This window comes from Carettochelys insculpta, chromosome 4 (genome assembly GCF_033958435.1).
Source record: "Carettochelys insculpta isolate YL-2023 chromosome 4, ASM3395843v1, whole genome shotgun sequence".
Lineage (NCBI taxonomy): Eukaryota > Metazoa > Chordata > Testudines > Carettochelyidae > Carettochelys > Carettochelys insculpta.
In genome coordinates, this window is record NC_134140.1 from 84,010,158 (window position 1) to 84,038,142 (window position 27,985).

The 27,985-nt window shown below is 45.0% G+C and overlaps 1 protein-coding gene and 1 long non-coding RNA gene across 3 annotated transcripts in view; one reads left to right on the top strand and one right to left on the bottom strand.

Moving 5' to 3' along the window:
* Nucleotides 1-10,460: 10,460 nt before the first annotated feature.
* On the top strand, nt 10,461-27,605 carry LOC142012098 (uncharacterized). Its single transcript, XR_012645261.1, has 3 exons — nt 10,461-10,554; nt 26,445-26,572; nt 27,467-27,605. It is a non-coding gene; the product is annotated as an uncharacterized LOC142012098 (long non-coding RNA).
* Nucleotides 19,295-27,985, bottom strand: part of DCLK2 (doublecortin like kinase 2) — a 151,702-nt gene continuing 143,011 nt past the window's right edge. For both annotated transcript variants that reach the window (XM_074991901.1, XM_074991900.1), the window contains 2 exons: nt 27,082-27,198; nt 19,295-20,545 (listed from right to left, as the gene is read on the bottom strand). In XM_074991901.1, the coding sequence (XP_074848002.1) occupies nt 20,324-20,545; nt 27,082-27,198 (339 nt within the window). In that variant the 3' untranslated portion in view covers nt 19,295-20,323. The remainder of the gene's footprint in view (nt 20,546-27,081; nt 27,199-27,985) is intronic.

The following is a 27,985-nucleotide window of genomic DNA, read 5'->3' on the forward strand; positions in this document are numbered from 1 at the left end:
TGTGAGCTAGTGAACTGGGATGAGGAAAGAAAATTAAGGGTTTATTTAGCAGTGTTCCAATCACCTCCTGAAGATCAGATGAAGCCAACTGAAAGAAGCCCTGTGGTGAATTTGTAGTACTGAGGGCTAACCTGAGAGGGCTAATGAAAAACAAAGTCTGTGATCTTTCCAAATGGTGTGTAAACCATCGAGCTTACTCTTCTCTTGGTCATAATGCCAACTACAAATTTTGAAAAGAAAAGTGGAGCTGTTTGCCTTGCTCTGCTTTTCCTGAAGATGCCATCTTACAGGATTCTCACTCCCTTGTGTCAGGTGTACGACTCCCTAGACTCTAAAGATTTTCAAATTAAGCCTAGAAACAATTGAGAGTAGAGGCACAAACCTACCCTGTTGCTTGTTGCATGTCACTTTGATTCTTAAAGCTCCTGTGGCATTGGGCTGTGTAATTGTATTTAAAAACTATTTCTTTTTGGGGTGCATGTGGGTGACATTGTCACCCTACTGGGTAGAAACTCCACAATTGTCTCATTTCCTTCTATACCACCACAGGGATATCTTCAGCATTGGTCTCTCAGCAGGAGTTCTAATGATGTGGTCAAAAGCCACATGCTGACTTAATTGCATTTCAGTCCTTTCTCCCTCATCCCCACCTCTCAGGCCTCTGCCTATTTCTTTTCCAGTGGCACCTGTTCACTGTCTGGCCATGTATACACTAGCCCCAAACTTCGAAATGGCCACACAAATGGCCATTTCGAAGTTTACTAATGAAGCGCTGAAATGCATATTCAGTGCTTCATTAGCATGCGGGCAGCCGCGGCACTTCGAAATCCGCGCGCCATGATGGAAATAAGGGGACTTCGAAGTAGGCGGGGTCCTTTCGAAAAGGAGCCCCGTTGGGACGAGCCGCGCGGCAGCGAGGCGCATCAATTTCGAAGTGCCGTGGCCGCCCGCATGCTAATGAAGCGCTGAATATGCATTTCAGCGCTTCATTAGTAAACTTTGAAATGGCCATTTGCGTGGCCATTTCAAAGTTTGGGGCTAGTGTAGACGTAGCCTCTGAGACGCTGGCAAAGGACATATTCTCTTCTAACTGGGCTAACTGTGGTCCTTCTTTGTACACCTTTAAGTGCCTGAGTTTAGCCTTATGGTATATTTACACTGCAGTTGTCTGGCCTGTCCCAGCTGACTCGGGCTTTTGGTCCTGGGACTAAGGGCCTGTTTCATTGCAGTGGGGCTGGTCAGCTCAGGTTGCAGCCTGAATTCTCCCAGCTCACATCGTACTACAGCCCAAACCCAAACACCTACAGAGTAGCTAAACAGTGCCTTAGCCCAAGGCAGCTAACATGGGCAAACCAGGGGTGTCCAATTGCAGTTTAGATATACCCTTATTTTCCCAAAATGTCCCAATGGCAGCAATATCTGTTCTTCAGTTAAACTGCGGTGACAGCCATCTCCTTTCACCTTTCAGTATCTAGGTTGCTTATGGGCATGGTGAATGCATTTTTCACCTGTTAGGGAGGAGTTGCTTCCAAGAAACAACAGTTTTGTCCTAATAAAGCTGAAGGGCCCTCCTTATAAGACACTTGCACAAGTTTATCTTGGATATTTATTGATCAGAATTGTTAGCAATTATATCTGCTCTGAGGGTGAGTGAGTTTAGTACTTTGATGGCCACTGTGTGTTGTTCTGTATTCCATGAGGATTACATTGCTATGAGGTCCATCAGAGATTCATTCCTTTGGTGGTCCCAGATTGCCACCTGTATTTCCCTCTCACTGAGCTTCACTAAGTAGCATTCATGCCCAGAGTAACTCATCTCTATGCTCTAGAGCTAAACAAGGCATTCTGGTTCTTACCTGCATGAAAACAAGCCCATTAGAGATTCCAATATGTTGTTTATAGTAGATGGGAAAATACATTAGGAAAAACCTAGTACAAAGCAACAGAGAGGGAGCTGTTCTAGTCTAGGTACTATCAAAACAAAAAGCAGTCAAGTAGCACTTTAAAGAGTAGCAAAATAATTTATTAGGTGAGCTTTCGTGGGACAGACCCACTTCTTCAGACCATCATGGGGGAAAGCAGGAGCAGCTGGTCTCTGCAACAGCAAAGCCCAATATTATATGGAAGGGGGAAGGTGGATAGAAGTGTGAATGCATAGAGACTACTCTCAAAGAACAATTGCTGGTAACCTACCTCTCTTCTGCAAGGACCTCTGTACATCACACTTTTGGGAGATTAGCCAACGGTGTCCCACAAGGAGGATGGTGGATGAGGCATTCTTAGCCAAGTATGGGATCTGGAGGAAACCTGTTGTGACTGTGGTTCTATTTACATGTCCAATGCTCTGCCTGCTTGGATACTAAAAAGATCACTAACCATTAAGTGTTATTCAACAGTCATCACAACTGTGAGGTATGGCAGCCCAGCACCTAACTGTGGATCTACCTTGAAAAGAGATCAAGGGGGAAAGCAATTATATCTGCTCTGAGGGTGAGTGAATCCTCCAGATTCTGAAAGCAGGTGGGTGTGAATGAGTGAGAACCTTATAAGAGATTAGAGACAGAATCTCAGGAAAGCAAACCCTCTGCTCTGAAGATCCCATGGGTGAAGGAAGGTCACTTCTGAGGAGTCTGCTGCTTGAAGGCTGTTGCAGAACATAATGGGCAACTAACTGAAACTGTAATGGCCAAAGGCAAAGCTAATAAAAATGCTCTTTTTTGGGCTTTTTACTGAATAGAAGGGCCTGGTAAAACCTTTCAAGATGAGTAGCACGCACATAAAATTTCCACATTGTTGGACTTGTCAAAAGAAACCAATCACTGGTGAAGAAGCTTGTGCATCCCTGTTGAAAACTGCTTCTGCAGAACTTTCAATAATCTTCTTCAAGACAAAATCAAAGCTACTGTGCTTTGTAAATGTATGGAGCAAGAGCCAAAGGCCTGGACCACAGTGTCCAAAGTCACCAAAGGCTGGACAGCAATGCCCTTTCAGTGACTGTAGGTGGTAATATGCCAAAGAGCCACATGGTTACCAAAATAAAAGACTGGCTTTGGCTAAGACAGTGGCCATCAGAAAGATGCAAAACAAATTCATATGTGTAGCACATAGTTTGTGCACAGAAATTTTCATACTCAGTGGCCAAGAAGAACCTGATGGGAAGGTTCCAAGGGTAGTGATTAAGGTCTGGTGTAACATATGATGACAAGGGTGAACGAGGGAGCTATTGCTTCTTTTAGTACCCAAAACTCGTGCAGAGTTAGGCAGGCAGAACTCCCTCATCTTATACTCAAGATCATAGATCCTATGCCGTTTGGAACCTTTAAGAAGCAGTCTCTCTCTTCCATCTTCTCTATATCAAAAACTTTCTTATGTAACACAAGCCAGCATGGCTGTATATTATTATTATTATTATTATTATTATTCAGTTTTGTTGACTTTCCTATTTGTTTTGTACCAGTGTTGTTGCCATTAGGTTATACCAGTGCTTAGGAGTAGCTAATGTCTGCTGATTAACAGAAGGGAACACAGTTTTCTCACTCTTATATAAACAGGTGGTTGGTTTGTCCAAATTTGGAGACAGATCTTTTTAAAGTATTTGCACTGTGGACAGCACGCAGGCCACAAATATGATCTGAATTCATACTGAAAGGGGCACAAGTTGAAAACATACATATGTATGATGCAATTTTGTCATCTTTCTTCTGGGGTATATGGGGCGTCCAGGGAGGGGTAACACCTCTGGTGTGGGGGCTTGTCGCAGCTTGCCTTGACGAAGTGGTGACATCCCATGGACCTCTGATTGGAGGCCCAACACAAAAGTGGGACCAGTTCAAAACCCTGGTGACAGAGGCAGCCAAATCAACCCTAGGACTGAAAAAGAGAGTTGACCAAGACTGGTTTGGTGAAAATGACGAGGCCATCATGAAGATCTTAGAGGAAGAACAAAACACATTTCTGCTATGGCAAAACGACCAGTCCTCAATCTCCAAATGTGACTGTTTCAAACACCTTCAGAGCCAGGTGCAAATGGCACTTCGCAAAATGCAAGATGAGCAGTGGGAGAGTAAAGCTGATGAAGTCCAATACTACGCTGACACCAAGAACTCCAAGATGTTCTTCAGTGCTATCAAAGCTATATATGGACCTTCAAAGCCAAGTACTACACCTCTCCTGTCTGCAGATGGCATGACCCTTCTGAGGGAGAACAGCATCAACAATATGTGGAGAGAGTACTCCAGCAATCTTCCCAACAGACCCTCCATTGTCAACCCTGTGGCCCTAGACTAAATCCCTCAGAAACCCACAATAGACAGTCTTGACCTGCCCTCTACTATGGATGAGGTCAAAAAGGCAATCAGCCAGACCAGCTCTAGCAAAGCCCCTGGGATGGATGGTATCCCTGCTGAAATTTTCAAAGCAGCAGGACCAGTGTCACTTGAAGCCTTTCACCACATCTTGATCAACATCTGGGAAGAAGACGACATGCCCAAAGACTTTAAGGATGCCACAGTCATCTCGCTCTTCAAGAACAAGGGCAACAAATCTGACTCTGGAAATTACTGGGGCATCTCCCTTCTCTGTACTGCTGGGAAGATCTTGGCTCGAGTCATCCTCAACTGTCTGATCACCAGCATCTCAGAGAATAACCTACCAGAGACACACTGGTTTTTGCCCAGGCCGCAGCACCATTGACATGATCTTTGCTGTTTGTCAGGTCCAGGAAAAGTGCATAGAGCAGAACTTGGATCTTTATGCTGTCTTTATAGACCTGACCAAGGCATTTAATGCCATCAACAGAGAAGCCCTGTGGATTATCCTGTCAAAACTTGGCTTCCCGAGAAGATTCATTAACCTCATATGCCTGTTCCACGATGACATGACTGGCTTTGTTCTTTCAAATGGCAAGTCCTCAGATCCATTTGAGATATCCAATGGTGCGAAGCAAGGGTGCGTGCTGGCCCCAGTGTTGTTCAACCTCTTTTTCACATGCATCATCAGCCACGCAGTTAGGGACCTGGACCATGGAGTCTACATAAAATACAGACTTGATGGGTCACTTTTTGACCTTCGTCATCTGAATGCTAAAACCAAGAAGCTTGAGAGGCTCATTCTTGAAGCCCTTTTTGCTGACAACTGCGCACTCATGGCACACAAGGAATCTGATCTCCAGCTCATCATCAATAAATTTGCTGATGCCACTTTGGTTTGACCATCAGCCTAGGAAAGACCGAGGTGCTGTTTCAACTTGCTCCAGGATCTGCTCTTCTCCCCACTTCAATCTTTATTGACAGGACAGAGTTAAAAACAGTGGAGGAGTTCAAGTACCTTGGCAGAGTGATAGCCAATGATGGCTCCCTTGACAGAGAAATCAATGCGAGAATCTGACAGGCCAGCCGGGCACTAGGACATCTGAGAGTGTGAGTGTTGAATCAGCACAATATCTGACAGTCCACTGAAGGGTACAAGGCTGTAGGCCTGACCAGTCTCCTGTGTGGCTGTGAAACCTGGACCTTGTATAGAAAACATATAAAACTGCTGGAGCGCTTCCACACACGCAGCCTGAGGTCAATACTGCACGTTCGATGGCAGGACAGAGTTAAGAACCTGGAAGTCCTGGACACAGCAGGAACCATGAGCATCGAAGTCATGATTCTGAAAGCTCAGCTTTGCTGGATAGGGCATGTCATACAAATGGAGGAGTCAAGAATCCCTAAGCAATTCCTCTATGGTGAACTCTCCCAGGGCAAAAGGAATCAAGGTAGGCCTTGCAAGAGATATAAAGACTGCATGAAGGCCAACATTGCTCATGCTAGTTTAAAACCAGATGAGCTAGAGCAGCATGGAAAAGACCGAACAGGCTGGCGTGCTCTCGTACAACACGCGTATGACAACTTTGAAGAGCAGTGATGTATACACCTCATTGATGCTCGTGAGAGGAATGAAGCAACAGCAGCAGCTGCACCAACAGAGCCAAGACGGTTCCCTTGCCCTTACTGTGAACACCCATTCCATTCAAAGCTTGGACTCCTCAGCCACATGCGAGTCCACAACCGATGAGCCTGTGCGAGCTCAAGATGTCATTGTTGGACGCGACGGACTACCTGCTCATCTTCTTTCTACTAAAAATGAGTGTGTATTAACTTCAGACATTTGGAACTCTTTTCAGTCCCCAGAGGTCAAGAGAAGTAAAATCCAAGGCTGTGTAAGCCCAGCTTGTTCTGCAAAGCACTACAGTGAAATCTCAATTAATCTTCAATAGCCACTTAGTATTCAGAAGATATTTTTCCTCCAGTGCTACTTGATAACTCTCAAATGGTTTTAGTGAATACATTATTTTGTAATTAATTCAGAAGTACCCACGAGCTTCACAATGACCTCACCATGAGGATACAGTTTAGACAGCAGACAGTCTAGAATACTGGCTGTTCCAATGTTCTGTAATTTGACTGACAGCATAAGTGTTTTGCAAATATGCCAGTTTGACTTTTATCTATAGAAACAGCATAATCATGCTAGCTGCTGAGTTTCCTTCAATCACAACTCTACTCAATCTTGTACAAAATTGTACATCCAGTAAATAGCATGAAAGCAGCATGAGCTGACAGCATTCACTGCCTTACAGCATCTGAATCTAAATGAGGAACACGGCTAAAAAATTGGTAAGTTAAGTTACTTATCTATTGAATAGTTTAGAACATGAGGGCATGTGCAAAGAAATGCTCTAAAAACCTAATAGTTTTGAATACTTTATCATTGTTCTCTCCCATTTAGTGTTCATCAGTTGGTCAGTGAAATGGAAGAGTATCTCTATATTTAATAAAATAGCCATAAGAACATAAGGAACGGCCATAATGGGTCAAACCAAAGGTACATTTAGCCGAGTGTCCTGTCTTCTGACAGTGGCCAATTCCAGGTGTCCCAGAAGGAATGAACAGAACAGGTAATCAAGTGATCTAGCCCTGTCACCTATTCTGACAAACAGGCTTGGGACACCATTCCTACCCATCTTGGCTAATAGCCATTGATGGACCTATACTTCATGCATTTATCTAGTCCTTTTTGAACCCTCTTTATAGTCTTGCACTTCATAACATCCTCTGACAGGGAATTCCACATGTTGACAGTATTTGTGTGAAGAAGATCTTGTTTGTTTTAAACCTGCTATCTGTTAATTTCATTTGGTGACCCCTAGTTCCTTTGGTAGGGGAAGAAGTAAATAATTCTTCTTTATTCACTTTTTCGAACCAATCATGCTTTTATAGACCTCTATCATATCCCTCTTTAATTTTCTCTTTTCCAAGCTGAAAACTCCCAGTTGTATTAATCTCTCCCCATAACGGCAGCTGTTCCTTATCCCTAATCATTTTTGTTGCCCTTTTCTGAATGTTTTCCAATTCCGAGATACCTTTTTTGAGATGGGGTGACCAAATCTGCGTGCAGTTTTCAAGATAAGTACGTATCATGGATGTATGGAGGTGATAAGATATTCTCTATCTTACGCTCTCTCCCTTTCTAAATGATTCTAACATTGTTTACTTTTTGTCTGCTGCTGCATGTGGAGTGGATGTCTTCAGAGAACTACCACAATGATTCCAAGATCTCTCTCTAGCGATAACAGCTAAGGTACTCCTCATCATTTTAAAAGTATAGTTGGGATTACGTTTTCCAATGTTGCAGTTATCAACATTAAAATTAATCTGCCATTTTGTTGCCCAGTCACATAGTTTTGTGAGGGTCCTTTGAAACTCCTTGCAGTCTGCCTTGGACTTATCTTGATTAGTTTTCTGCCATCTGCACATTTTGCTATGTCACTATGTACCCCTTTTTCCATATGATTTAGGGATATGTTGAACAGGACCAATCCCAGTACAGAACCCTGAAATCTTTCCCCATTTATTCCTACCCTTTATCTTTTAGCCAGTTATCAGACCATGAGAGGACCTTCGTTCTTATCCCCATGACAGCATATTTGCTTAAGGGTCTCTGGTGATAGACCTTGTAAAAGGCTTTCTGGAAATTTAAGTATACTATATCCACTGGATACCCCACCCTACCACCATCCCCCAGTCCACATGCTTGTTGACCCGTCAGAGAATTCAAGTAGATTGGTGAGGTGTTATTTCCCTTTACAAACACAATGTTGATTTTTCCCCAACAAATTATGCTCATCTATGTGTCTGACAGTTCTGTACTTTACTATAGTTTCCACAAATTTGCCCAGTACTGAAGTTAAAACTACCAGCCTGTAATTGCTAGGATCATCTCTAGAACCCATTTTAAAAATTGGCATCACATTAGCTATCCTCTAGTCTTTTGGTACAGAAAACTATTTAAAGTGCTACAGTTAGTAGTTCCACAATTTCGAGTTCTTTCGGATTTTGGGGGTCAATATCATCTGGTCCTGGTGACTTATCACTGTTCAATTTATCAATTTATGCCAAAACTACCTCTGACACCTCAGTCTGGGAAAGTTACTCAGATTCGTCACCTAGAAAGCATGGGTGAGGTTTGGGGCTCGCCCTCGTCCTCAGCTGTGAAGACTGATGCAAAGAATTCAGTTCATTTCTCTGCAATGACCTTATCCTTCAGGGCTCTTTTAGCATCTTGATTGTCCGATGGCCCCACTGTTTGTTTAGCAGACTTCCTGCTTCTGATGTACTTTAAAAAATGGTATTACTTTTTGAGTTTTTGGCTAGCTGTTCTTCAAATTCCTTTTTGGCCTTCGTAATTATGTTTTTACATTTCATTTACAGAGTTTGCTACTTTCTATTTTCCTCACTAGGATTTAATTTCTACTTTTTAAATGATGTCCTTTTATCTCTCACCACTTTTATTTGCTTTAGCCACAGTGGCACTTTTTTGGTTCTCTTTTTTTTTTTTTTTTTAAATTTGGGGGGTATACATTTAAGTTGAGCTTCCATTATGGTGTATTTGCAAAAGTTTCAGTGTAGCAGGGATTACATTTGTCACTGTACCTTTTCATTTGTTTAACTAACCCCTTCATTTTTGTCTTGTTTCCTTTTCTAAAATTAAATGCCATAGAACTGAGCTACACTGTGGTGGTGTTTTACTACCTTGGGGATGTTAGCTTTAATTATATTATGGTCACTGTTTCCAAGTGGTCCAGCTATATTCAACTTTTGGACCAGATTCTGAACTTTACTTGGGATTAAATCAGGAATTGCCTCTCTTCTGTTGTGTTCCAGAACCAGCTGCTCTAAGAAGCAGTCATTTAACGTGGCAAGAAACTATATTTTCATCCTGTCATAAGGTGACACGTACCTAGTCAATATGGAGATAGTTGCTATTAAGTTTTTAATTTTCGTAGCCTCTCTAATCTCCCTTAGCATTTCAGTCATCCTGGTCAGGCAGTTGCTAGTATAGCCCTGCTTCTATATTTATATTATTAGAGCATGGAATTACCACACACACAGATTCTGTGGAACAGTTTGGTTTATTTAAGATTTTTTACTTCATTTGATTTTAGGCTTTCCGTCACAGATAGTGCCATTCCCACACCTGTATGACCAGTTATGTCCTTCTGATATATTGTGTACCCTAGTATTAGTGTGTCTCATTGATTATCCTCATTCCACCAAGTTTCTGTGGTGCCTATATATCTATGTCCTCTTCAATATGAGGCACTCCAGTTAATTCATCTTTTTAATTATGTGTACTGCTAGTGTTTGTGTATATGCACTTTAAAAATGAACTTTTCAGCAGTCTGCCACTATATTATGTGATAGGTTGCGTGTTAGTTGCTGTATTACCAGCAATTAATTTAAGTCATGTTATATGTTAAAGAATGGGAGCCAGATCCTCAACTATTGTATATCATTATGGTTCCAAATGGAGGCAGAGTAATGGTGACTTATGCCAGTTCAAAATTTGTCTCTGAATGTTTAGATTTCAAGGAGGAGAGATCTTACATCTAGAAATAAGTAAGAGATTCGGCCCACAAATAGATGCTCAGAAGATATGTAAGTGCATTCATTCAAGTGCAAAGGTTTGTAGTCCATAGAGCTAGCTAGCTTATTATTGATTTAGCAATAATATAACGAACCTAAAGGCCTGTGTCCAGTGAGCTATTTGCTTCATCAGTTAGCAGAAGGCTTCAGACCTGTAAACTTTGGCACAGATAATTTGCCCAAAGGTCATATCTAAGTTTTGGGGAACTGGAAATGTGTAAAGGATAATTTTGCTCATAATGATACCAGCCACCTGTAGGAACATGAATGAGCTAACAGCAGCTTTTGGATGGAACATTCTCAGATATCTGTCCATAAGACAGCCATGGCAACAAAGTAACCCGTACGACAGGTTGAAGTCACTAATATACTAATCTAATCTATAGCAGGACACCCCAACATGACGAGGGTGAGGAAACCCAAATATTGAAGATGGCGGAAACCTCAGCTGAATATGTAAAAGATATAGTCGTGTCCACAAACTAGATCAGAAGAGTGTATCCTGGCCTAGGGGAGGTGCCAGGATGATGGTCAGTGGTGATGAGGAAGATAATGGCTAATGTTTCAGGTTGTTCTGCAAGGGCTGGTGAGTATAGTGATGTGCAAATGTACATTCTGTATTAATTCTGCCTACCTTACTGGGTTGGTGTTTGACTCTGCTAAACAATTGTATATACAGTTGCTATATGTGTGAGTGTTCCAACTGTCATACCAGGGTTCCCAGCTACAGTTTTAGCCTGATCTTGGAACTAAACCTCAGTGATAACTGGGAAGTCTTAAGTACTCAATGTGATACATAAATCAGGCTATTACTGGGCAAAAGGACAATTAGTACTCCTATTCAGGTATGTCTGGTGGGGAACCCCTGGCCCTTGGTCTGGCGTTGGACAGCTGTTTATCTGGATCCAGACACCGAGGCTCAGGGCTCCCCTCCAGGGTGGGGTGGAGGGTTTGGAGCCTGGCATGCTGGATCAGGCAAGCTGAGGGCCAGATCCAGACAATGGCTTGGGGGAGGGGGCAGGAAGTGGTTCGACTGACACTTGCTTTTCTCCCAGCTGGCGGAAGGCAGTGGGAGCAGCAGCGACCTTGGCAGCCTGTCTGGGGGCTTCCTACTGCTGCTTTGATTGGCTGGAATTCTGACACGCAGACCTAGCACCCCATAAACTCTCCTGAGACCCCCCCTTCCCTTGCACCCCAATTCCCTCTCTGTATTTGGCTGTGGGTCAGTGGCCTCTCACCCCCTCCCCCCCAAAAAAAATTTAGAAGCAAGCAAATAATGCTAACAGCTAGCCAAAGTTGATAAATTAGGAAATGTCTATTGATAAACAGAATTTTGTGTTTAGAACATAAGAATGGCCATACTGGATCAGACCAAAGGTCCATCCAGAACAGAAGACAATGATCAAGTGATTTATCTCCTACCCTTGTACTGAAGGCTAGGGCACCATACTTTACCCCTGGCTAAACTAGAAAATTAGGAATTACATTTGTGGAAACTAAAACCTCATATATGACCTTTGCGGATGCTAAGGCAATCCCTTTTTTAAATGGCAAATCAGCATGTAGACCCACGTTCTGAGAGAGGCCCAAAAAAGAGCTCTTTGTAAGATTGAAAATTTCTCTCACCAACAGAAGTTGGTGCAATAAGATATTACCTCAGCCCACCTGTCTTGCTAATATCCTGAAACACACGGTTACAATACCACATACAAGTTTGGTTTATGACATTTTGTACTTTTGCTTTGTTCCTGCCACTGAAGTTTTACAGGGGGAGAGTTTGCTGCAGAAAGAGCTAGGCTTGCTCCTGATAGGTCTTTTTCCAACTTTCTGCTTTTCCTTCTGATTTTTGTTATTTCCATTTGCATTCTTGAGGAAAATCAACTCTTTATTGCCCCTGCCAACATTTCAAAATCCATTCATTTTACCTTGGCACTAGATGTTTAAAGGCTCAGTCCTCTTTACTATTCTCATCCTTCAGTACAAAAGCCACATAATCAATTTTCTTCTCCTCTCTGCACTTCCACCATACTACTACTCTTTTCACTCTTCTGCGCTCCATCAGCAGCTCTCAGGATTCTATCCTTGGCAATGCCTTCTAGTTACATGGTTTTAACTACTGCCACTAAACCACCGACAGTCTGATTACCTCTCAGTTTGCCTCTCAGGCCTTGGTTTCTTGATGTTTCACAAGCTCAACTCAGTTATCACTGAGGATTCCTGCATCATGACTGCTGGTCAGGGTAAAAACCTTAATGCCATTTTTGATGACAATTTCTGCCCCTTTGATACTGTTACTAATTCGTGCTACCTCAAGGAAAACATCTGTAGGTCCTCTCCACACCTAAAGTAATTGACTAATTCCTTAGCACATTTCAACTTCTTTGGGTCTCCCTGCCTTTAGTATGTAACTTGACCACTCCCAACAACTGTTTCTAGTCCTCCTTTGGTCCCTTTGCTGGTTCTTCCTATCACATGCCTTCAATCATCCAGTTCAGTCACTTTATTCTACTCATGTCACTTCTAGCATACTATCTCCTATGCTAGAGGCACCTTTGCTGCAGCCTACATTGCATTTATATCCCTTTTCCATGGGCCATCTAAAAATCAGACTTCTTCTTCGAGTGTCCCCGTGGGTGCTCCACAATAGGTGACGGCTTGGCCGGCGCCGCAGATCGGATCTTCCAAGCAGTTTCTGCCGGACCGCACATGCGCCGGCGCGCGCCGCTCCCTGGCGCGCTCCTGGCCATGTGCGCGATCCGGTCCCCGCCAGTTCCTCTCAACCGCCGTCGGCTGCAGACGGAATCCGACTAGGCTAAAGCCACATAGCGTATTCAACGACTTTAATTGTTTTCTCTTTAAAGTTTTCAGTTATTTAGGCTACCATAAGTAGCCGGTTGTTATTTTGTGAAAAAAAAACAAACAAACAAACAACAAACAAGCTACGGAGGGACAGCTCAAGCCAGTCCCAGTAACAAGCGCCGGAGGCCGGGAGCTAGGGCCATCAGCCCTCCTGCTGAGGCAGGCCATCGGACGGGGAAACAGCACAAAGAGGGTGCTAAGTACCCATAAACAAACTCAAAGACTCACCAACAATGTCCTCCTCAGGCTTTAAAAAATGTGAGTCCTGCCGAGAGGCGATGCCAGTGTCCGATGGGCACAGTCTCTGCATCAGGTGCCTGGGGGAGTCCCATGTGGCACAAAACTGCGCCTTCTGTGCAAAATTAACAACAAGAGCACGGAGAGACAGGGAGATGAGGATTAAACTGCTGCTTCTTGACAAGGCCCTCCAGCCAGACATGCTGGAGCGGCCGCAGCAGGAGGGACCCTCCGGGGCCCTTAGAAGAAAAGCTGCCTCCCTCACTCCATCAGCGCAAAAACGGAGGAGAGTTTCTCCAACCCGATCCCTGCCGGCAGCAACGGTGAGCGGGACGGGAGGAGCAAGCAGCCCCCAGCCGCAGCAACAGCTGATCGGCGGCGGCACGGAGAGCCACGTGGAAGCGGCTCAGCCTCCGATGATCAGCCAGCCGCCCCGCACCGCAGGCAGGGCGGCGGCTAAGCAAGCGCCGGTACCAGCGGCACCGACCGCCGGAGCACGCAGGCACCTAGCCTGCAGGCACAGAAGCACTCCGCACGTGCGGCACCGCCTTCGAGCGTGCCTAGCACGGTGCCGACAGGGCCGGGATCCCCCGCCCATCAGGGGGCGGAGTTACCTCCCTTAGGGAGGGGAAAGGCTGCACACAAGAGAAGGCACTGCAGCCCCTCTCCAGACAGGGCTGTGGAGCTCTTTTCTCACAGCCCTCCGCTCATGTTGCAGACTCCAACCAGAAGGCAGGGGTCCCCCCTAGCCTACCCGGAGCCCCCTTCTCCTTTCCTGCAATCAGCCTCCCCATGGCTGGCACCACCCTCACCCTTCCTGGGATTTGAAACGCTGGACTATTATGCAAAATCGCTCTCTCCAGTGTCTCGATGATCCCCCTCTCCCAGATACAGAGGGTACATGCAAAGGGAATGGTCAAGGTCACCTTCCCAGGAACAGTGCCTATACTGCCATGGTCGTCCCTACCACGCGGGGCATGGACACCATCGGCAATCTACCAGGGAAAGATCCCCACATACTACCTCGTACCCCCGAGGGCAATCGCGATCGGGGACAGGGACTCAAACGTCCCAGGGGGGACTGGACGTAGACCCACGAGATTTTCCCTCGCATATCTCCAGCGAGAGGGCGCACCATCACCATCAAGAACCGGAAGGGTCCAAAGAAATGTACCCCAGCGGTTCCTCGTTTTCCTCCCCGGATGAGGCCACGGCCTTAGGGGACGTCCATCCTAAGGACGATCTCAAACAGTTTCAGGAGCTGTTTAAGAGGGTAGCTTTCACGCAAGGCATCCAGACAGCGCAAGTGCAAGAGAAACATCATAAGCTCCTTAAAAATTTGAGCTCCCCGGCCTCCTCCAGAGTAGCAATACCGCTTGATGAAGCGATCTTGGAGTCCGCCACTACCATATGGCAGACCCCTGCAACTATTCCGCCTGTTCAAAAGAGAGCGGATAAGAAATACTTCGTGCCGGCGAAGGGCATGGAGTTCTTGTTTAGCCACCCCCAGCCAAACTCCTTGGTGGTGGAGTCCTCGCAACAAAGACTAAAAACATCTCAATTTAAAACAGGGGGAACGGACAGAGATGCCAAGAAGCTAGAGCTGTTCGGCAGAAAGGTCTACTCCTCCTCCACCTTAACGTTGCGCATGGCAAATTTACGCAGCGCACTTGGCGAACCATAATTTTGACAACTATGCCAGATTAACTTCCCTCATGGACTCGCTTCCAGAGGACAAAAAGCCGGTCCTCAAGGCCATAGTGCAAGAGGGCTACGCGGCTGCGAGGATGGAAGTCCAGATTGCTTTGGACGTTGCGGACACGGCAGCACGTTCCACAGCAACTGCAGTGGTGATGCGACGGGAGTCCTGGCTCCAGACCTCGGGTATACCGAGAGATCTGCAAGCGAAGATAGTCGACCTTCCCTTCGACTTGCAGAAGCTGTTTGCTGAATCAACTGACTCGGTCCTTCATTCCAGTAAAGATTCAAGAGCCACACTCAGGACCCTGGGGATTTACACCCCTCCATACTCAAAGAAAAGGTACTACCCACAGCAAAGGCGGTACCAGTACCAGCAACAGCGCCCCCAGTATCACAGGGGTTACGAGCAAGGGCGGCATCAGCAGCACCAGCAGTACAGAACCCCCAGGCGACGCTCACAACAGGGCCGTCCGTCCTCGGGGCGGGGCCAAAGGCCACAAGTTTGACATACAGATCCAGGGCTGCGCCATCACCACCATTGCACAAGATCATCCGAAACGGCTTTTTCACCATCGCCTCCGACCATTCTACGACCAGTGGCAAAGGATCACCACAGACAAATGGGTGCTGGAGATCATAGCCACGGGGTACGCCATCCCCTTCCAGTCGCTCCCGCCGCCGCGACCCCCGCCCAAGCCCCACCCTCAGGAGGCCTCCTATGTAGCCAGGCTCAGGCAGGAGGTGGCCCACCTCGAGTTCTTAGGGGCGGTGGAGAAGGTGCCGGAGCAACTGCAAGGGAAAGGGTTCTACTCTCGGTATTTCCTGACGAAGAAAAAGACAGGAGGCTGGAGGCCCATCTTAGACCTTCATGGCCTCAACAGGTATCTACGCAAGCAACGTTTTCGGATGATCACGATTGCCTCCATCCTTACAGCACTGGACGATGGAGACTGGTTCGCAGCCCTCGATCTACAAGACGCGTACTTCCACATAACCATCCATCCGGCTCACCGGCGTTTTCTCCGGTTCATGGTGGGCAACGAACACTTCCAATACAAGGTCCTACCGTTTGGCCTTTCCTCGGCCCCCAGAGTCTTCACCAAGACCTTGGCAGTGGTGTCAGCCTACCTGCACAGACAGGGGGTGTTTATCTTCCCATATCTGGACGACTGCCTGCTCAAAGGGACCTCGAAAAGGGAGGTCCTCCGCATGATACGTGTCACAGCAAACACGTTCTCCTCAGTTGGCCTGGTTATCAATCTGGCAAAATCAAAGATAGACCCCTCACAGGACATAGAGTTCATAGGGGCTCGCATAAACTCGGTCTCGGCGAGAGTATACCTACCAGAGGCTCGCTTTCGAGCCATCGGTTCCCTCGTGCAGGTCATCACCTTCAGCCCTACAGTGCCGGTCTTGACGTGCTTGCAGCTGCTGGGCCACATGGCAGCGGCGACGTTTGTGGTACAGAACGCCAGGTTGCACATGCGCAGCATGCAACATTGGCTGGCAAGTGTATACAAGCCGGCAGTACACACCGTTCACAGGGTGGTGTCGCCCTCACCTGGGGTGCGCGAATCCCTGCAATGGTGGGTAAACCCCGGGAACTTGCTAACAGGGGTACCCTTCCATCAGCCGCAAATATCGGTTTTCCTCACTACGGATGCCTCCCTCATAGGGTGGGGAGCGCACATGGGCGAAGAGGTGGCTCAAGGACTGTGGTCACCCACGGAACAGTCTCTACATATCAATGTTCTAGAGCTCAGAGCAGTGTTCAACGCCTGCAAACACTTTCGAGACCGTATACGAGGCAAAGTCGTCGGGATCAGTACGGACAATACCTCCACCATGTTTTACATAAACAGGCAAGGAGGAGCTCGATCCCGTACCTTATGCGCGGAAGCAGTCCGCCTATGGAACTGGTGCATCGCCCACGATATAATCCTGAGAGCCTCATACTTGCCGGGCGCGCACAACGTGAAGGCAGACCAGTTGAGCAGGCGTTTTGCGCTCACCCACGAGTGGCAGATCCGTCCCGATCTACTACGGCCGATTTTCCACGCATGGGGGTTTCCCCAAATAGATCTGTTTGCCACTCAGCACAACAAACAGTGCCCACGATTCTCCTCCAGAGCAGGGCTGGGCCGGGGATCCCTGGGGGACGCGTTTGCGATCCCGTGGGGGGGCCCCCTGCTTTACGCGTTTCCCCCCGCAGTGCTGATCCACAAGGTTCTGCAAAAAGCCAGGAGAGAAAAGGCTCGGATGATCCTGATAGTCCCAACGTGGGATCGCCAACAATGGTTCCCCCTACTCCTGCGCATGTCGGACCGCCCACCGATGCCTCTTCCGGTGGCGCCGGATCTGCTCACGCAAGCCCAGGGGTCCATAGTGCATCCGCACCCCCAAAGCCTGCGACTGCAAGCGTGGCTAATCCATGGCTCAGCTCCCTAGAGAGCACATGCACAGTGGAAGTACAGCAAGTCCTAGAAAGTAGCAGGAGGACTTCCACTAGGAAAACCTACAAACAAAAATGGACTCGCTTCATGGCTTGGTGTTCTACCAAGCAGCTGGCCCCCCTTTCGGTGCCTATACCTACAATTCTAGAGTATTTACTGGACCTCAAGAGAGCAGGACTCTCGCTATCCTCGTTAAAGGTCCACCTTGCCGCCATCTCGGCGTTCAGACATGAGGATGGGGGGCACACGGTGTTCGCCCACCCTATGGTTACCAGGTTCCTCAAAGGGTTGGTAAACCTGTACCCCCCTCGGGAACCGATTCCACCCTCGTGGAGCTTGGACCTGGTGCTTACCACACTCATGGGACCACCGTTCGAGCCCTTGGCCACAGTTCCCCTTCGCCTCCTTACAATAAAGATGACCTTTCTTCTTGCAATTACGTCGGCTCGTCGGGTGAGCGAGCTTGCGGCAGTCATGGCAACGCCACCCTGCACTGTCTTTTCCAAGGAGGCGGTAACCATACGGCTGCATCCAGCCTTTGTTCCCAAAGTTTCTTCCGAGTTTCACATCAATGAACCTATTGTTCTACCCTCGTTTTATCCAAAGCCTCATACCTCCAGCGAAGAGGCGCGCCTACACCTCCTGGACGTGAGGAGGGCGCTAGCCTTCTACGTAGACAGGACCAAGTCCTTCCGGAAAACGGATAGACTCCTAGTCTCCCTCGCTCCCAAATCAAAAGGAGAAGGTCTCTCATCGCAGAGAATTTCAAAGCACATTGTATCCTGCATAAAAATGTGCTATGAGCTCAAAAAGACTCCTTTGTCGGCCACTCCCAGGGCTCATTCCACCAAGGCGGTGGCAGCATCAACAGCCTTTTTCAAGGGCGTTGCATTGAAAGACATTTGCAGAGCGGCGACCTGGTCATCCTACGACACCTTCGCCAAACATTACGCCCTTCACAGGGTATTCCAAGAGGATACCCGTCTCTCCGCAGCGGTCCTCTCGGGGACCAGCTGCACTTAGTCCGATTACCCACCACCTATCTTGGGTTACTGCTGGGTAGTCACCTATTGTGGAGCACCCACGGGGACACTCGAAGAAGAAAGAGAAGTTACTCACCGTAGTAACGGTGGTTCTTCGAGATGTGTCCCCGTGGGTGCTCCACTTCCCGCCCATCCTCCCCGCTTCGGATCTCTGTTAGTGTTTTGCAGGGGCACCCGAGGCGGTTGGTCGAGGAACTGGCGGGGACCGGATTGCGCACATGGCCAGGAGCGCGCCAGGGAGCGGCGCGCGCCGGCGCATGCGCGGTCTGGCAGAAACTGCTTGGAAGATCCGATCTGCGGCGCCGGCCAAGCCGTCACCTATTGTGGAGCACCCATGGGGACACATCTCGAAGAACCACCGTTACTACGGTGAGTAACTTCTCTTTTTTCTTGTAGACCCTACTCAAGCAAGGCATGTTAAATGTAAAATTCACAGGATGTATAACAAATGTTACTGTCTGCATGATGTTTGACTAGTTTTTGTACTCTGAGATGCAGACATTATCTTCAGACTTGGCAATATATTTTATTTAATGAAATAGTTTGAACAGGGTTCAAACTGTTAAACATGCTTTAATCTAGGTCTTTTAAAATGAGGCGGTCTCCCTTATCCCAGTAACAAAACTGATAAATACATGTATATTTTAATGAAATTTAGATACAAAAGTTATTGGCTGGTTGACCTATAGATCAGCAGTGAAGACCCTAAAACCAAATCACACTACCCCAAGACCCTGGCATGTCATAAACGCATTACCTTTGAAAGCATTTTGGGCCACATGGGTGACTGTCAGCTAACCAGAGAGCATCTCTCATCACTTACAGAACAACATGGGCATCCCTACTGATTGTCTCATGATGTACTGGTTTCCTTTGGAGACAATGTGGGCCTTATGTGTCTCCAGAGGGACAATTGTTCCTCACTGATCCACTCAACTTGCCTGTGTAGTCCAGAAATTGAGTTCTCACAGGAATACATGACTAATGTTTCTTTTCATGAAGAAAGTTTATTGCAGGTCTGTTACAATTCTAGTATAAAGTAATGGCTAACAGAGAAAATGAACTAGGACCAATTCTTCTCCGTAATGAGAAGAGGAAATGAATAAGCAGAGTACATACACTATTGAACCAAGCAGTATCAGAGATAAAATGCCTCTATCTTGACTGCAGATTAAGGATCCGTGGTCTCCCAATTATGTTTTCCAGTTCCAGCAATAAATGAAGAGGATAGTAATAAAATATTAGTGGCTAATTGGGGTAGTTCTTCTATTGGCCAGCTTGCCTTAGAACTAGGAAATGCTCCATCTTAGCTTATGTGACATGCAGCAAGGTTTCCATTTGAAAGTTTTTTTGTTTCTAATACTGTGATTGTGTGGGGAGGATACATAATAGCTGGAATGAAAAAGCTTCCTTAACTGCAGTCTTCAAACCAATAACTGCCCACTGTTCATGTTATTACATCCAACATCACTTGAAGGTCATACTATCTAAACACTATCTTGAAGTCTGGTATTGAAGAAAAAGGATCCCTTTCCTTTCAATGTTGTACAGTTAATTCACTGAAGTTTTTCGAGGCAGCTTGCCTCTACAGTTCAGGTAAATTCAACCCAATGTAGCTACTTCAACAGGAAACAAATACAGCTTTGTGTGTGCGCAAACCCCTTTTTCTGGGAACAGGTTCTGTTGAGATGGCGGTTGCAGAAAGGAGGCCTCATAACTAATTGTTCATCCACTGGAAATTCACGTTTATCTACATGTCAGGTTAAGCTATTCGGATTCCTAGTTCATGAGAAACGCATTTCCATAAATGAACACTGGTAATTAAAAACCAATCTAAAAATTCTGACTTTCTCCCCTTCACGTTCAGAAGGCAAAGGCTAGGAGAGCACTCACAGCTACAGAACACATTTCATGCACTCGCACATACTGACTGTGGACTAGCCACAGGAGAGTGCAAGCAAACTAAAAAACTACAGCTCTGATGAGCTCGGGGTGGGGGGCCGGGGTTCATTAAGTTGAAGAGATCTCCTGGCCTCGCAGTAGGCTTTGGTTGAAATAACTTCTACAGAGTAGGCTCTTCCCCAGCATGGTCATGACATGAGGATGCAAGCTGTGCAGGGGATCTGATTGGCTCAGAAGAAGCAGGGGAGAGGTTCTTGGACTCAGCCACATGAAGATCTTCAGCTGCAGCAATAAGCACAGAAGATTTCTGCATAGCAGCTCTACTAGAGTCCTGAGAGTGCTTGCTGCAGAAGACCTGACTTTCCTTATCTAGAGCTGTGTTCTAAAAAAGGAATATAAAATAAGTTACACCAGTGACACACATTACTTGTCCCATTAAAACAATGCACAACACACACATTTGGGGGCATGCATTAGACTCAGAAAAAGGAGAAATAACATGAGAAATCTTAGCAAATTGTAGTGTGTTGGTGGAGGTGGGGGAGCACTGATCATCTGCACAGGGCACAGCAGGTAAGTGAGAACAAGTTCTCTATTAAAAACTAATAGAACTAAGGGTGAGGAAGTTTTAAATAAAACCCTTTATCTCAAGTCTGATGTAGACCAGCAAGCAGGAATGGTTACAACACCATAGAGGAAGCAATTTCCTCAGGATTTATTTTTCACCAAAATCCATGTTGTAAATGTTATGCCAATATTTTAACAAGGAGCACATATATTTCTTAAACCTGTGACAAACCCCAGGTTGCAGCAGGAGCATAGGGGTTTGCAAAGAATTTATACTGGTGGTCTCAGGAATTTGTTTGCTCATTTAAACTGGAACACTTTCTTATGCCTGTTAAACTTGCATGATTTTTACCGGAAATAGTTGTTGGATAATTAACAACATAACAGTGTTTGTTCACTGGGTGGAAGGAGAAACATGGGAAATTGAGGAACTGTGGAGTATCCTCAGAATTTTTTTTTTAAATATCTGATACTACTGCTACAATGGCAACTTTGATTTGCAAGCTAAATCAAACTGTAAATGTTTACAGAAGAACCCGCTGGTAAAAAATGGAGGGCATTCTATCCTCTGCATGTCCAAATGCTTTCTGCAATTGTTTTTCAAGAGCTGCTGACAAAGCATTTGTGTAACCTGGCTTCTCATTATATCTGTTAGTTTATACAGCCACTGTAGATTTAAAGTTTATATATGTTTTCTTTTAAAGCCCTAATGCCATGTAAGTTCTTTGTTTTGTGTTCATTAAGGCATGGAAGGCCTTCAAGTAGTAGTGCTAAGATCCATGAAAACAAGTCTGTTGATTCTATAAATGGCCGTAATAAATCTACAAAATATTTTTGGTGCTAAACTACAGTTTACCTGCTAGGCTTGTATTATGTCTAGGAATATGCACTCTTTTAGTGTTCAAAGCTTTATGAAAAGTGAAGCACAGGCATTTGTACCTGAGCTAGGTATAGTAAGGCTTATTTGAGGCTGCATTTTTGTTATTCTGGGCTACTCAGGGAAAAAAAAAACCAAACCCAAAACCCTAGGGTTTCTCCACCCCCTACTCATGCATCTGATGAAGCAGCTCTTTGTCCACAAAAGCTTATGTTCCAAAATAGCTCTTAGTCGATAAGGTGCCACAGGACTTCTTTTGTTTTCAAAGCTACGGCTACCTCTCCGATTCTTTTCACACTGAGGTTTAGAAACATCCTTAGCAGTGACTTGGTGCAGGGAAGAGTGGAGGGTGAAAGCAGTAAGTTATCCTGGTTGGCAGCTACTTCGTTACTTGGTGATGGTGTCTCCCCTCCCCACAGAAATAGGTGGAAGGAATCTGGTGAGTCTCATGACCCTAGATGTTAGGGAGAGGGCAGCTCTATCCTTAGAGAGAAGAGAGGAGCTGACAATTCTCCCCACCCTGGAACTACTAGTCTGAAGCCAGGCCTGTTTAAAGGACAGGATTATGTGGAGACGGTAAAAAGCTAGGGTAAGTGTTCTGACTTATGGATGCTTATTGCTATTTAGATGACACCCCTAGCAGGGAACTTTTTTTACAATCTAACTCAACTACGGGTCTAGGAAGCTTTGTCCACATATCTTCTCTGGAAATACCATCACTGGACCCAACCAGGTTACTCACAGAATCACAGGCACTTTCTCATGCTCCTCTACTAACATCATATGTGCCAACAATGCCCAGATGCTTTGTATATTGGACAGACTTCTAACTCCCTTAGACAGCAAAACACTCCAGATCCACAAACCAGTTAGTCAACATTTTAATGAAATGGGGCATTCTGTTAAAGGTGTTACTGAAAAAAACTTTCACACCACTCTTCAAAGAGAAACAGCCGAGCTGGCTTTTATATTCAAATTCAGCACATTAACATGTGGTTTGAACCGGGATGGGAACTTTCTGAGTCACTATCATCTGCATACTTGTCTTAATCTAATTCTTGACCTTCCCCCACCCCTCCACTCTCTGATTTGCTCACCTTGATCATTTTTTTCTGGTTTGGCCTCCTTGATTACTGTTGTTGATTCTCTGTGCCTTAAATATTGAGTCTGTTCGGGTATGGCTATGGTCTGAAGAAGTGGGTCTGCCCCACGGAAGCTCAAACTACTTTGCTAGTCTTTAAAGTGCTACTTGACGGCTTTTTGTTTTGTTAGCTCTAGAAAGGGGTAAGGAGCAGGACAGACTGCAGTCCTTGACTGATCAAATGGCCAGAACTTCTTCCCCTTATTAGCAACAGAGAGAAAGCCGTGCTAGACTATATACTATCAAGGTGAGCAAATCAGAGAGTAGAGGGGCAGAAGGGGGGGGGGGGGGGCGTGGCAGGAACATCAAGAATTAGATTAAGCCAGGTATACAAATGAGCCCCTATAATGCCCAGAAAATTCCCATCCTGGTTCAAACCACCTGTTAATGTGTCAAATTTGAATATAATAGAGAGTTTAGCAGTCTCTCTTTCAAGAGTGTTGTGAAAATTCCTCTTCAGTAAAACGCAGACTTTCAGGTCATTAACAGAATGGCCCACTCCATTAACATGCTGGCTGACCAGTTTGTGAATCAGGAATGTTTTTAATGTCTGTTTTATGCCCATTAATTCTTTGTCTAAGAGCGTTTGAAGTCTGTCCAATATACAAAGCTGCTGGGCATTGCTGGCATGAGAATGTGCCTGTGATTCTGTGAATAACCTGGTTAGGTATCTCCAGAACACATATGTGGACAAAGTTGGCAATGGGCCCTGTTGCAAGGAAAAGTTCCAGGATTGGTGTTCCTGTGATATAGACTGTGGTTGTTGGTGAGAATCCTGATAAAGGTTGTCTGTAGGAGACAACAGGCCTGTCACCTAGGGCCTTCTGCAGTGTGGCATCCTGATTAAAGACCTACAACCTATCCTTAATGTGTTGCAGTGGTTTGAGTTGGGGGCTGTAGGTAATGACCAGCAGTGTTCTGTTATTGGCTTTTTGGGGCCTATCTTGGAGTCGCTGGGTATTCATCTGGCCCTGTGGGTTTTTTGTTTATTTTTCCTGGTGGGTAATTATGAATCTTTGGTAAAGATCGTGTAATTTTAGGTCTCTGTCAGTAGGAGCAGAGCAAATGTGATTGTACGTAACGGCTTAACTGTAAACAATGGATCTAGTTATGTGTGCGGGATGGAAGCTAGAAGCATGTAGGTAAGTATACCGATTAGTGGGTTTCCCGTAGAGTGTGGTACCAATCAGGCCACCCTTGATTTGTACTGTAGGGTCCAGGAAGTGTAGTGCTTGTGTGGCGTAATCAAGGCATAAATTAATGATAAGGTGCAGATTGTTGAAGTCTCTGTGGAATTCTTCTAGAGTCTCAATACCATGGGTCCAAATCATAAAGATGTCATCAATGTATCTTAAGTAGAGGAGGGGTACTAGAGCTGAGGAATTGTTGTTCCAGGTCAAATATATTAGCATATTGTGCAGCCATGCGGCTGCCCCTAGCAGTTCCACTGATCTGGAGGTATAAATTGTCCCCAAATCAGAAATAATTGTGTGTGAGAACAAAGTTATAGAGGTCAGACACCAGATTGGTGACATCAGGGGTGGTACTCCTGAGTGCTTGTAAATCTATCTTTGTGTGGAATATTAGTGTACAGAGCCTCTACATCCATTGTGGCAAGGATGATGTCGCCAGGAACTTTTTCAATGTTTTGTAATTTCCTCAGGACGTCAGTGGTATCCCAGAGATAGCCAGGAGTGTTGGTAGCACAGGGTTTGAGGAGGGAATCCACATAACTGGACAGTCCAGGGTGCCAACACCCGAAACGATAGGGCAGCCGGGGTTCCCTGGTTTGTGGATTTTGGGAAGTAAATAGAATAATGCAGGCTGGGGCTCAGTTGGTGTGTCTGAGTGAATAAGGTCCCAGGTAGCAGCAGGGAGTTCCTTAAAGTAGCCGTTGTAATTTCTTTTGGAATTCCAAAGTGGGATCAGAGAGAGGTCTGTAAAATGTGGTGTTGGAGAGTTGTCTGGCTGCCTCCTGTTCAGAGTTTGGCTTATTCAACAGCACCCCCGTTGTTAGCTGGCTTGATCATAATGTCTGGGTTATTTTTGAGACTCTGGACAGCATAGTTGAGATTACATCTCATTTGGCATTGTTTGCGTATAATGTCAGCCTTCCTCGTTATATGTACGATACTTTGTAAACCAGCCTCCCTGCACGTATAACTTTTTGCGCAGCTGTTGGAGCTTGCATTTGAGGGTGGGAATTATTGCATTGATGTTGTACATCGGTTCCCTCTGATGAACTGTGACACCCTAATTAATTAAAATGGCTGTATGAAAGAGGTAGGGCGACTGCCTGTCTCTTAACTGGTCCTTGAAGAAGGAAGCATCTTCACTACAACTTTGTGAACAAAGATGACTTATTATTGGGATATACTTATTTGCAAACAGCCCACAAAGTTTAACTCTGCTTTTCCTGGGGGGGAATACTCTACACTGCTGATCACTGCAGTGACTGGTCTGAGCATCACACAGGCTGCCAAAGCCACAGTGATTCATGCCAGGGTGCATCTTACTGGGTGCTGACTCAGCCTCTTGTGAACACGTGAGAGTAAATATGGAGGGCTAGTTAAAGTTAGGCCTACCTCATTCTGGACTAGCTTTAATACACACAAGTTTTTCGAAGATGGAGGTTTACTTGGAAACATTATGGCCCATCTTGCCTTCAAATTCCCCTTTCACAAAACCTGAGTTTTGCAAGTGAAAAATATAAACACAAGCAGAGTTACAAGAGTCACTAAAAAAGTGTTTGCCTGGAATGTCACTGACAGACATTCCACTACTGTTTTTTGTACAGTTCTAAAAGTCTGCCCCTTTCAGGATAGCTGTTATTTCTCCTTTTCTCATTTTGTCTAACTCAGAACATGGATGGGGTGCAGCAGAACAAAACATTGCAGTTAGTACATACCATTGCCTTGGACCTACTCAGAGGAAAGCAATGCAGGCAGTGGGAGAGGAAGAAGGAAGGAAGGAAGCAAGGGATAGAAACTACACTTACTTTTAAGCAGAACTAACATCACTGAAACAATTTTAAACTTAAAAAATCATTCTGAAATTCTAAAAAAAAAAGCTGCATAAATAAGAATTTTACAGCAAGACATTCTTAGCACCAGAGACAGCATGAACCAGCAGTTTTGTGCAGTTCCATTTATCTACCACATGATGGTGTCACATGCATTAACTGTGGCTGAAATTCTGTTCTAAGATTTTTTTTTCTCCAAAGAGCCTGTCTTAATTCTAAGTGGCCATGTCATGCTATGGAGGGTTTTCATTGAACAGCTTTCTTACACATAAAAGAGAAAGTGATCTCGCTTTGATATGCTATGATACCAATTAAGGGACTTGCTAAAATTAAATGCTGAGCTGCAGATAAACCTGGGCAATGATGACACAGAAAAAAGGTTTGGGACTGATTTTCATTAACTGACTTTTCCCATTCAGTATGCCTTGGGACAGAGAGGGAAGCACAGGGATAATATACACAACTAGGCAGGTATGAATTTTACATATTACTTCTTAAAGGGAAAGAAACCAAAACAAAAGTTTTCATTGACTGTATGGGTAACAGAAAAATCCCATACCAAGAAAGCGTCAGATGCTGTACTGCGTCAGAGCTGAAACAAGCTGAAGTGGCATGCAAATTGGAAAGGGTCTGAAAGTTAGAATTAAAACTGCTCTTATTAAATTTTGTACCAGCTTTCAGCATCAGTTTTATCCAGTCTCAAAGAATGAAGCTCTGAAGTCCCTTTTAAACTGCCATGTCAAACTGTCAAATGAAATGTAGACAACAGCATCAACTGGAAATCAATTTTGTCTGTCTTCTTGTGAGTATTTTGATGTTACTACAATGCCTACTTTTGAACTCATCACCTATTTAATTCATATAGATAAATGTACATGAACATGTGTGTAAGGGGACAGATTCAAATAATTGTTAAAGGGGGACAGTGACACTACACTTACTAAATCTTCATGTTAGTGGGGGCGGGGGGGGAATCTCTGGCTCCTGAGTGAAGTAAATGCTGTGTTGCTAGAGTGGCATAGTTAAATTTATATTATTGTAATGGTTCAGTGGTTTCCAAACTAGTAGGTGAGCTTTATCAAGTATTTTTGCATTGAATGTGTGTTTAAAAGAAATATGTACAGCTCACATTAATGCATCTCAAAGGACCTAGCTGCTCTTGAACAACGACCCACTTATGCTGAAATAAGGGATGTATCGTATCAGATCACACGCACTTTACTATGCTTGGTTTTGCTAGGGCATTTGAACTACTGTCCTTTAAATGTGTTAGACAAATAAATATCTGCACGTAAGACGGCATTTACTTACCATGATGACCGAGACCCCAGCATTAGTGTTGTTCGGCTTGGGTAGCATGTTGTTAAAGTGCTGTTTCAGTTTACCTGTTACTTCAGCTTGCATATTATTCTCCGGGGAGGCATCATCCTGTATAAAGGAGAGTCACACCATGCCTCAGACTTGGGGGGTTAAAAAAGGAAGCAGTTTGAAATAGAAAAATTACATGTAAGTTGCCAGATGCCATTTTCCTTCACTCTGGGATCCCTGCTCAAGTTAATTTAATGGGTGGGTTGTAGAGAGAAATTCAGTTTCCTTCTGAAGTCCTCTGTGGCTGAGAAACAGTTTACATTGAGCTCCAGTGAGCACCAGCTGGAAAGAGAAACTTCAGCTTAAAATGTGGCATTTTGTTTTTCAGGTTAAAGGAGGACATTACATTAGGAGTGTGCTGTGACAAGACACCTGCTGACGACTTGTGGCATTAAATGTAACACCTATGTTTTTACATTGCAGCAGAAAAACCATAGCCATTAAAATCCTGCTGAATGATTATTTAAATAAGCCCACCCATTATCTTTATTTCCATACATTATACATATCATTGACTAATTATAGCCATACAATATTAACTGGCTAAACAGATAGGGACAGTTATACACCAAACACTTCTTTCACCCCTGCCCCTTTCAGATTCCCAGAAAACCAGGATTTAATCTGAGTTAAATTGCACCAATTTTGCTTTAGGGCTCCAGCCTGAAAGTTTACATTATGACAAACTGTGAAATAAATCTGAAAATAAATGTGTGGTTATGACTGTTGGTGGGTAAAATCAGTTTCATTTATTGCTAATGTCCCACTTCAGTATCACAAAAGAGGCACATAAGGGAGTTACTTCTTTACACACACAAACCATGTTAAATAATACTTTTTGAAAATG